Source organism: Orbicella franksi, chromosome 2, assembly GCF_964199315.1.
Source record: "Orbicella franksi chromosome 2, jaOrbFran1.1, whole genome shotgun sequence".
NCBI classification, from domain to species: Eukaryota; Metazoa; Cnidaria; class Anthozoa; order Scleractinia; family Merulinidae; genus Orbicella; species Orbicella franksi.
Window position 1 is genome coordinate 33682728 of NC_138146.1, and position 11826 is coordinate 33694553.

Below are 11826 nucleotides of genomic sequence, written 5' to 3' on the forward strand. Positions count from 1 at the left end.
AAGCTGAGCTGTGGTGGCGCGTCTGATTGGACTGAAAACGAAGTTTAAAAGGCGGCGATTGCATGGCACTTTCCAGGCGCCCGAGTTAGAAGTGTTGGACCCATCGCTTAAGCATGACAGGAGGTTCGGTCAGGCGAAACCTAATGACCCCTGGAAAGCAGTGAAGGGCTGTAGATATCTGAGAATTCCGACAAGAAACGATACATAAAATAGCGCTTCGCTATAAGTTCGTTCCCAAAGTTCTTCCTTCCCCTTCGATTCTTGAGAGATTTTAACAAGCTTTGGAACGAAGTTGTGCTGCCCCCCTGGCCTCTCCCAAGCTTTTCCGTGCCTGAAGGAAAGACTAGTGCACAGGCTTCCGCTACATTTGCCCATAAGCCAAGTGCTATCTTAATAAAACACTGGCAATTTTATGCTTTAACAGAAATGTTTATTTATAGAAAATAACAAGAAGTTGACCGAAGGTAAATAAAGTGGGTCATCCACTCCGAACTTATAATACATAAATATTATCTTACAGAAAATGAACATAACACAAAATACAGTGATGAAACGAAAATTAACAAGATATCACTCAAAACTTCTACAGTGGCTATAGCAGTTCAAAGGCAGGATTTTCACTTTATTATCATGGCACAAAAGGTGAATGTTGAATTTGAACTCTTAATGAACAGAATGTCACCTGAGGTGTCATTGAAAACCCTGAAAACACAGTAGTCTCTAACAAATAGTTTCATAATTTTAAATCATTTACACTAGTTGGATTAATTTGCAGCTGTTACAGTTGCAAATGGGTTTTGAAACCAATGTCTACATAACTGTAATCATCACAAACTTGAAGTGCATCTAACTTTAAGATGGGATTATTAGATCAGTAGAAAAACTCATAGTATCCTCGTGAACCATATTCTGTTGAGGGTCTTTGACGATCTTCATATCCTCTGTGACCACGGTCATCTCGATAGCGCCCACCATATCTGTATGCAGTAAAACAACAACAAAAAGGATAACAAATACTAGAACTACTTACGATACAGTTATTGATGCAATGAAAAAAAAAATCAAATATTACAAAAAACAAACAAACAAACAAACAAACAAACAACTGTCCCTTATGTTTATCCTGACCTGACTTTCATATTTACTTATTAATATTCTAATATTATTTTACTTATCAACTTTTTTAATATATACTTATTTATTTTTTACATTCATAATTTCTTTTTTGTGTGTCCCTAATTAGCAGCAATGCTAAATACCCCAGACATGTTAATAAAGGTTTTTTGTTTGTTTGTTTGTTTATGGCTCATTTACCTGAATTACTATTGTTTGCATCTAATCATGAATGTGTGAAGTGAAAATATTATCTAACTGGGTAAAAAAACTTGTGTGATCAGCTGCTAAACTGTCACAGATGACAATACTTTGGAGATATTTTTGAGCTTACACGTTAACTGCCAAGCACTTTCATGGAAGACATTTATGAATAAACAAATATCTTTGAAACTTCAAGCCTGGTTGTCTATTTTCTAATGACTTCATCCTTTTTCAAAATATCGTTACAACTCAAACAATAATTGTATTTACTTATTTTCATTTTACTAAGTTTTCCCTAAAAACCATTTGACCAAACCTTGACGTAAGGCCATTCTCACACCATTTCTTTCACCCAGTCTTTTTTAAATTTTTTTGCTGAACAGTAAGCTGCAAATCTTAAAACTGGTACTCAATTAATTTGGACATCGTCATTCCTTGGAATGATGACACTCCCTACCTGTCATCCCTGTGATGATATGAGCCATGTCTATCACCTCCTCTGTGTCGATCTTCATGATCTCCATATCGCCTGCCATGGTCCCGCCCACTATCATGCCTGGACCTTTCATAACCTCTGCCATCACTGCCACTGCCATGGTGAGAACGGCTGTAAGATGCAAATTGTATAACACCAATGTAAAGTATGTTAGAGATCCAAAAAGTACCAATAGCTCAGTTAAAATTATAATGATTTTCAGCCCTCCAGCTGCAGTTGGCTGGAATGGTTTGTGCTCTTTCTTTCCTTGCAAACTTGTTAATTGATAAAGTCCAATTAATGAATGTTCTGACTTTTAATTGGATATTGATCTTCATGTGTGCAACCCTTCAAACACAGGATAGCATAAAAAATCTACAACACTGTACGTATCACAAAATTAAAAGAAACATTATTTAAAATCTAAAAACCTGCAAGCAATGTACATGTAATAAAGTTCCACTAAAAGAGCAGATGCCACTTAGTAGCAAGTTGCATTTCTCATCCCAAGAGATGAGACTCTTGTCTGTGTTGTAACTTAAAATTCAACTTGCAAGTGGCATATTCATCAACCACAACTCAGATTGACTTCAAAAAAAGAGTTTGTGAATATCACAGATGAGGACAAATTTTAGCAACTGAGTAAATTTTCCAACAAACCAAAATGATCGTCAATAAACAGATTGATTTTGGTTGACCTGAGACAAGAGATGCTCATTTCGAAAGAAACAGATGAGAAAGGCAACTCACCTTTGGGAGGTGCTGTAGTAGATGAAGGGAATGTTGCTTGCAAACAGAAATAGCAGATGTGCCAATATCACTGCACATCTTCTGGTTCGTACAGCACAGATCTTACTACAGCCACACACACTGTAGTTCATCTAATCTTTTCATGCATGGATCTCTTCAATTACTAGAACTATGCATCTTGCAGGCCCCCCAAAATGTAGGGGTGCAAATTAACTCTATGTAAAGAAATTTAAAGATTTCATGACTGTGGCTGAGAGTTGTTTCTGTAAAATTTTGTCTGTACTTTGTCGATAATATTTTGTTGTAAAAATCTGTGTACAGACTAATACAATAATTGCAACTCTCATAGTAGTTCTACAACTTGAAATTCCTGCAAAAATTATTTCAAAAATATTCACCTGCCTGTCAGGGAAGCAAGGGACAGAATCCACTAGCCTAAATGTAAAAGCAGTTAGCCCCAGGCCATCAGTCATGACTTTCTTTGTAAACTTGTGTTTTCAACACTTATGATACTTGGGGCGTTTTCCATTTACAAAAAATTCGGAAAATTGCTATCGGGAATTTCTGTTTGGGAAAAGAGTGTTCCATTTGTCACAAGTCCCATTCGTTCACAGGACCCTCTCTGTTGCTTCACTGAATCTCCTGCGAATATTCAAAATGGAGGCCAATGAGGCCCATCAGATGTGTTTTTTGTGCGAAATGTTAGAAGTCTCTATAGAGGAAAAGAGTTTGATTAATTCAGAAGATGATGCAGTAGATATCTTTTCAGTGACCTCAACGTTCATGAGACGGAATTTGCAACGAACTGAAGGCTATTTTGAACATGCGTTGCCTGGATATTCACTTGATGAGTTTAATGAGTTGAATGACGAGGCACAATGGCAGGTCTGTGTAGAGTCGTCCAAGCTACAGGGAGAGTGCCACAACGGCAATAAATTTTCTAGATCTGGTGCTAGAATGTGGCAGGCAGAGCACTCGTAGTAACCCTGAAAGTTTGTTTACAAAAAGCTTCCAGAAAACTGACCCTGATCAGCCGCGATTTTTGTTGAAACACCAGGGAGTCGAGGGAAGCCTGGCCTCTAAAAAGACCGTGAAAGGCATGAAACTGGTGATAAAGACGAGAAATCTGTAAATGGAACACAAATTTTCCATTGGGAAGTTTCCACCGGGAAAACGGGACTACGTTTTCAGAAATTCCGTTTATTCTGGAAAATTTCCAGTGGAACGAACCAAAAATTCGTGTTCCATTTACATCCAAACCGGGATTTCCGGAATTTTTTGGTAAATGGAAAACGCTCTTGGTCACTCCTTGCAGTACTAACCGCAATACTAACCGACTACCAAAGCTAGCTGCTAACACATAGACATACAGAGCTTCATCTTTGTCAGAGTCAATTCAAGCTACGTACAGGCTATTTGGGGATGGAGCGTAAGCAGGATATCTCTCTTTTCACTAGACATACAAATTACGGGTAGTCGTCGTTTAGAGAGCCCTTATAATTCAAGGGAAGCTCTTTACCTGTCTCTATATCCAGTATTGAGCCAATCAGTCAGGCAAGGTGGCGAAGCTTGAGGCCTGTTGACCGTTTTCATATACTCCTCATCTTCACTAGTGAAACGCTTCGCAAACAGTTTTTCGTATTCCGCAAGGGTTTCTTCAGGTGAGGCCATATTGAATATGAGGCAAGTTAAAGAAAAGAATCCGCAGATTGCAAGAAAACTACAGTACTCAATCGACTTCTCAAACGAAATGGACAACCTCGTGTTTCGAGCCTGGCTACAAAGTTGCTTTTTTACCTGGCCTGGCTACAAAGGTTCGCCTCACGAATGATGGAATCCTATCCACCAGTCACGGGATTTTCCTTCGCAGACAATGTTGCAGCGGTAGATTTTGTCTACAATGATTTTATTTTCTTTTTCTGCGGCAATTACTGGCCCCGATGAAAACATAAAAGTATATAGAAAGTCTTACCATCTTTTTGCTGAAAACAACTGATATGGACCAAGTATGGTAACATAAAAAGCACTCGGTACAAAGTCCGCTACTAAGGTAAGTGGAGAATGCGGGAGAATGAGCTTATTACATCGATACGAAGACGAGATCTATTTAATCCAGTTCAAAATTTAAGTTCTAAGGAGTTGAACAGATAGAGGAGCAGTCATTTGTGAGATTGCAGGAGCTTCTTTTCGTTACACAGACATTTTATCGAAATTCACGGGTGGAAAAGAAATGTGTCTCCTCTTGCGTCGGTTTCGACTGATCACGACTTCAGCATATCAGCTGCTATCGAGAGAGAAAAAAAATCCAGTTAGAAACAGGAAAATGTTTTGGCACCTGGATTTAGATTCGAGGTAAAGGAACAAAAGGACAGACGCAGAAACGCCATTTTCCAGGAAAAGGGAGAAGCGTGAATATTGCTGAGCCCATTGAGCTTGGGAGTTTCGCAATCGAATCCAATTCTACGCGCTGTCAAAACAGTTCCTCTTTGAGACTGATAAAATTGCCAACAAAGTACAAAAACGTTTCATTTCGAGGTAGAAAATTAAACTACCCCAGTTCCTGTATCTGTATTATTTTGCTTGCTACCTCGACGAACTGGAGGCAAAATAAAGGGTCTGATCTGTGGATAAACTACTAAATCCATGGCTTCGAAAAAGGTCATATTGCCCCTCAAAATCGAAGAAAAACGGCAAGGACGTTTTGTTTTGTTTTTTTAATATTTTTAACATTTTTGGGAAGAATGCCTTCAGACTCCCGTACGAAGGAAAGAGCGGAAAATTTCCGATTCTCACCTCGAATATCAACAGCTCGAACATCAAAACATGTCATGGATGTCTTGAGAAATGATGAAAGTATAATGTGAAAAAAAAAAAGGTTTGACCATAGAATCGGAGTTCGATACAGTTAGCAGATGTTCGCGTTGCATTCAACTTGATGTGCGAGCTCTCATATTACACCTGGGGGCGGGGTCGAAGGATGGGCTCCCTGCTAGGTTACACTATGACGTCAGGCATGTAACAAATCTTTGCGCGCGCACACGTGTGAGTAATTGCCTTGTTGGCGGGCTAGTTTGTGAGAGGTGGGAAACTTCACTTCGTTATGGAGCCTAAAAGGTGTTTAGAGCCTCCTGAATCGATGGAGGACGTTGTAAAAGGTCTTCATGTTCTTTTTGAAGAAGACCGCGTCAATGTTGAACAGGTTATTTCGTTTTTAGAGTCATATCGATCAAACCCGGCTGATTGGGCAAAATACGCGAACTACGATCCTCACAGGTTTTGTGTAACTTTGTTTCCATTATTTAATGGTATTTAGTACATTGTTATAATTAGCTGTTTTTGTACTATTTGAAATGTTCCTTTTCTAATGTCGCAGGTACACAAGGAACTTAGTAGACGAAGGAAATGGAAAATTCAACTTGATCGTATTGTGTTGGGGAGAAGGCCAAGGGAGGTAAGAAAAAGTTCAACGTTTTGGCCATCATAAACCTGAAGGGTTTCATGGATTCATATTGTTATATTTGAAAAAAAGAGAAGGCTTTTCTACTGTTTGTGGCAATTTATATCAGTTATACCTTTAGCATATTGGTCCCAATTTAGCGAATTTCACGGAAAGCTGAAATGATGCAACTTCCACAGATATTGTTGAGCACTGTCTAGACAGTCACTGGCTTATATGACAAGAATGTTAATTAATGTCCTTCGCGCTTGATTAATATCGCTAATCTCTCAACCTCTGCGAGACATGTCTAAGTATTATGTGTAATATTGTTAGCCTTTTCCATGTCAAGAAGCTGGTTATCTAATTTGGAGGAGATTTGACTAAATTCCTGGTAACATAGGCCCAAATCCCAGAGGTTTAATTTCCTCAGACACGAAATGGTATTTTTTGGCTTCATGAATTGATGAGAGCCTCCATTCAGGTCCCAATTACATGGTCTCTGGTACTTGAGACAACCCTCCCCCTGAGTCAACTTTATCGAGCATTTATATGGGAAAGTGTTGTCCTTGTAGGCCGCGCCAAAGTTGACCCTGCATGATTATTCACAACCCTTATTGAATAGTTAAATGTGCAAATATCCCTGTCTCCTTAATTTTTCCTTGCTAAATCAATCACAGTGGGTTTTGCCTGGTTGATTTTCTCTTCTTTGGTACAAATTTCTGCTTTAAATCCTAAATTCAGGCATTGTATGACACTGCATGCCTACTGGTGCCTCAAGAACTGATGATGATGACACTCACTACCCTGAGAGTTGTACTGGTTAGGCAAGCCAAAGTGTTTAAGTTGACACCCGTGTTGTCTCACCCCTCCAGATAGGTTTGAGATCCTCATGTAAATGATTGGTTGAATTTTGCAAAGAAATGAGTGAAAAATTAGCTCAGCCAGGGTAACTCACTGTGAGGGTTGCCTCAGGTATCCGAGGCCATGTTTGTAAAGTTTGTAATTGCCATCATAAACATGAAGCTAGACAAACAAACTGTGAACACCTGTTAATCAGATATTACTAAAATGATTGTTAGAAACGTGAAAGAAAATTAATACATACAGTATCACAAATTGAAAGTTATCGCTAAAGTGATTCTTAACTACATGTAGACTGAAACAACGCAGTGTAGAAAAAAGGTATTACTTCAATGGTCCACATAAAAACTAACCAAAATAACAATGGGCTGTTGCAATAGTCCTAACTTTTGATTTGAGCACAGAACAATGCTGACATTTGGCTGTGAGGTAGATGTCGGGGCATGATGAGAACTAGGTAAAATAAATAATAATGTGTCAGTTTACCAGTCAGATTCACCCATTTGATTGAAATTAATAATAACATATTAAGGCTTAACACCTGTTAATTGATTTGTCATTGTGGCGGAATTGTATTATTTTGCTATTCAATCAAACCTGTGTTTTTAGAAATCCTGTACTTGACTTCACTTCATGGGCTAAAATGGCTTTTTTGTTATAGAAAGGTTACCGTATTATTGTTTGTCTCACCATGTAATCACCTGAGATTAAGATCACGACTTTTTGAGTGCTTACTGGTGATGAGATTGACACTTTGTGTAGCATTATGGTCAGCTGGGATTTGTGGATTTCAATCGGGTTCCTCATAGGCTTTCCACTGTGCACCATTGTTATACCATTCTTCTGTTGTTGTGTCTCTTGACCTTAGACTGATTGCCAAAAGAAACACAGGAAAAACCTGTGTATAAGACCCTACTAGGTTTTTTCAAGTTAACCTCTATAAGTTCTTATATAAATGGTGTTCACTGTGAAGTTAGGCTACTTAGGTTCTTAATCAGGTTTTTAATTTTTGTTACCCTTTTTTGTGTCGCATGTGATTGATGTACTGTATTATATTTGAAAAAAATGCTAAATAAGAACCTGTAGTGAGATTTTAGCCTAGAATGGTTCTGAAGTGAAGGATGCTTAAGAGGGAAATTTTAACTTAACAGGCTCTTAAATTTCAGGTTCTTATATGCTGGTTTTTACTGTATTACAAACAAACTACACCAAACACTGCAGATAAGGACATAATGACCACATGCTATGCATTACAGGGGGTAAATTACTCAGCATGTTAAAATGCAACCATGACTACGTTTTGTTTCCAAGTTCATGGGGTTCTACTACTAAATGAATGGGTTCCTGATATTTTACTTTCGGTTTTCCTAGCATGTAATTTATTTCTTCCATAAATCGAAATATTAGTTTCCTATAAGAGAAACAGTAAAATAATACTTATAAACTAACACAAATGCATAAAATTATTTAATCGTGACCTGGTGAAGTTGCTGATTTGGAACATGTTACAAAGTGAAATTAAGCTGACGAAATCTGATTGCCAAAAGAATTTGTTTCAAATAAACCACACCGAACACTACAGATAAGGACATTGCTACTGTATGCGTTTGAGGCGGTAAATTACTCAACATGCTGAAATGTAACCATGACTACACTTTGTTTTCAAGATCATGGGTTTGTACGTCTAAGATATCTGTTGCAGAAAAGAGGCTTTTCTTTAAAATTTTTCAATGTGGTCCAAGCCACGCACATGATACTGCAGTGACTGCATGAAGTGTATTATTATGTTCCAGTGATGTTGCTGTTGCTGATGAATTTTCCCAGAGTTGTATATATAATATTCAATTTTGAAAATCACTAGGCAGGTTGGATGGAGAATTTGCTAGCTGCAGCTGGCAGCTTGTTGCTATATTGAACCCCTCTGATCACATTGTTTTTCTGCTAAAATTGTTGCTAGGACTTGACATGTTAACTAGAAAAACCTGCATTATTGGGAAATATATAGTTATTATAATGATAAATCAATTCACATGTACATGACATAAATGAAAAAGGTCTCTCCCAAATAATGAATTTGGTCCTTGCTAAAACCTCACTTCTGTAAAATTGAAAATGTTGAACCTTGTAAGGAATGCTGTAGATTTAAGTATTTTATATTATATTTTCTTATCCTTTACTTGCTTCTTTTTTGTTTCCATAGTTCTATTCATGATCACACTGATGCCCACTGCTTCCTGAAGGTGCTAGATGGAAGACTTAAAGAAACACAGTATCCATGGCCCTCAGACTCTGAGCCTGAGAAACCTCTGGAACCAACAGCGTCAAGATTTTATGAGACTAATGAAGTCAACTACATCAATGGTATGTCTAAACCAATGATATGTCTGCTCATTGATGAATAGCGTTCACTCATCGTGCTTAAAAGCAAAATATTATTCGCCATGATTAAATCTTCCCCCTAAATTTGGCACCTGCCCATTACACTGAAATTGGACACCATGCAAGAGGAAAATTTTGTGGAAGTTTATTTTTGTGACTGTTTAATGGGTAATTTGTAAATTGGATTTAGCAAGATCAAGATGTTGTGACCTAACTTAATAAACTTAAACTACAACTGATAAGACAAGTGATAAGTTTCTTGGTGGAAACCAGTCATGAAATTCTTTTATTTAAAAGGATATTAATTCCTTGAGCATTAGACAAGATGCTAAAAGTTAGTCACTGGCTGGGAACTAACCTTGAAATTCTGGTCACCAACACTCAAGTTTTGGCTGCAGTGCTGACCAGCTGGTCACAATTTCAGACCCTGAAAAAGGAAATGTGTAAGTGACTTAAGCCCTGGCCAAACAAAGTTGCAAGTATACGCAAGTTGTGAACTTGCGTTTACTTGCAACTCCGTTTGGGCAGGCCTTGTGTGCACTTGCGTTGACTTGCAATGACTTGTGCTCACTTTGGTCAAGATCAAATTTGCATCCAAGTCGACGCAAGTTTTTCACCGTTTGGCCACCCTACCCAAGTCCACGCAAGTTGAGTGACGTACATTAACCTATTATTAGCCAATGAAATACAGGGTATTTTTGCATTGAAATGGGTTTTTTGTGACTTGCATGTACTTGTGAGGAAATGTGCGAGTCCGTTTGGCCATGCAACGCAAGTTCAACTTGCGGCTACTTACAACTATTTGTGATTCAGTTTGGCCAGGGCTTTAAACTCTGTCCTTTCTTTTGTAACAGACAGCATAGGTCTTCATCGTGTGGAGAACGTTAGCCATACTGACACAGCTGCATCACTTCATGTCTACATCCCAGCATTTGACATGTGTCAGTCATTTGACCAGCGCACAGGATACAAGCGGAAATGTCAAGTGACATTCTGGAGCAAGTTTGGCTCGAGAACACCTTATGTGAGTATAACACATTCCTTATGTCTGAGCTCTGAGTATTTGCTATCCAATTGCTATTTTAACAAGGATGTTTAGTTTGACTGCTAATTTACACTCTGTTTCTTGTTTCAGAAACCAAGCTCATGTGCCAACTAATGCTATCCACAAGAAAAGAAGTATATGTGTTTTCACTGTAAGGAATCTTTGAGAAACAATACATGTACATCCCAACAGGGATTGGTCAACATTTATGATACTTAAAATACTTCTGATATTTACTGCAAATATGAAAATATGAACATATAAAAATATGAGCTATATTACACGTACTTAAAGGGTTCAAAACTACTTTTAAGTTTACAGGCCTCGAAAAAAGTGCCATCTGGTCATCTGGGACAAGTAGATTCTCCTTAGAACTGGGCAAGTGACTTTTCACTCGTACTTGCCCCATGGGCAAGGGATCAGGCAAGTCGTCTGACAAATAAATCATTAAAAGATCAAACTATGACTTGCCAGGGCAAGCAAACTTTAAGAGCTACTTATCCCAAGGGCAAGCTGGAATTCAAGGTTTTTTTTTGAGTCCTGAGTTTAATGTTTGCCTATTTGATCTAAACATGTACATGCTTAGTTTTCATTTTGTAGGCTTTTGATAGTTTTGAATTTTGCCTTCATTGTACGTGCTAAACTCTATTTAATGTATAGAACAGTATTTTATTACTGAAAAAACTAAATGTCTAACATCAAATGATAAAGTTCCTATTCTCTGTATGCCACATGAAATTAACCTATGTAGCCGGAGTGAAGCACTCTACACAGGCTACATGAAATTCAATTTACTTTAAAAAAAGAGACAAGTGCAGGGAACAGAGTGTTGTTATAAAGTTAAGTGATTGTTAGAATGCCATGGGCTAAAACGTTGAAAAATGTTACAAAGTATACATTGATATTGGAATAGCAATAATTAAGTTTCGGTCTTACCTAGGAAGACTTTAAACAAATCATATTTTCTTATGAAATTCATAGCTTGTTCGCTTTATTAAGACTGTATTTTGTAGTTGGATATTTTACGCAAGTTAAAAACTGTTTGTTAAGTCCTTGTTGACTATTAAAATGTACTTCACAGGTGTGAAAACCTTTGGAATGAAAAAAAGTTATTAAAGCAGTTGTTGATTGTATTGTGAAATTTCCTCCTTTCTTCCCGAGATTCCCACAGAGCTATTGAATACATATTCATTTTCTCCCTCCACATTTTCCTTGTGCCATCTAGCTGGCTGGAAGACAGAGGAGCGACAGAGCCCAAGAGGAATGGGGAGAGGGAAATGTAGAGGGTCTTCACGCCAGCCTCTCACTCCACTTGTGGACCATCAAGTTTATAAGTGGCTACTCCCACCGGTCAGTGTAACAGAGTCGGAGAAATTTTTGACATATCGATTGTCACCCTCCTCGCCATCCTACGTAGGGGTGGGGGTGAGGAGAGGGGGGGGGGGGATGACGCCTTGGCTCCGAAGCCAAGGGGAATAAAACAAGATTATTATTATTTTTTTCTATTCTACGACCTCGGCATGATTCATTTTTATACGCGACCGTAAAATTCTGGTAAAC

At 38.1% G+C, this 11826-nt stretch overlaps 2 protein-coding genes across 2 annotated transcripts; one reads left to right on the forward strand and one right to left on the reverse strand.

Annotated features, from left to right (window-relative positions):
• Positions 1-408: 408 nt before the first annotated feature.
• On the reverse strand, positions 409-4314 carry LOC145479441 (uncharacterized). Its single transcript, XM_081457809.1, has 3 exons — positions 4062-4314; positions 1775-1924; positions 409-977 (listed from the first exon to the last, which is right to left on the reverse strand). Exons 1-3 carry the CDS (start codon positions 4211-4213, stop codon positions 872-874), a joined length of 408 nt encoding a protein of 135 aa, XP_081313935.1. The 5' UTR covers positions 4214-4314; the 3' UTR covers positions 409-871.
• Positions 4315-4829: 515 nt separating this feature from the next.
• On the forward strand, positions 4830-11399 carry LOC145479440 (cysteine dioxygenase type 1-like). Its single transcript, XM_081457808.1, has 5 exons — positions 4830-5815; positions 5916-5993; positions 9043-9203; positions 10076-10245; positions 10357-11399. Exons 1-5 carry the CDS (start codon positions 5643-5645, stop codon positions 10378-10380), a joined length of 606 nt encoding a protein of 201 aa, XP_081313934.1. The 5' UTR covers positions 4830-5642; the 3' UTR covers positions 10381-11399.
• Positions 11400-11826: the final 427 nt, after the last annotated feature.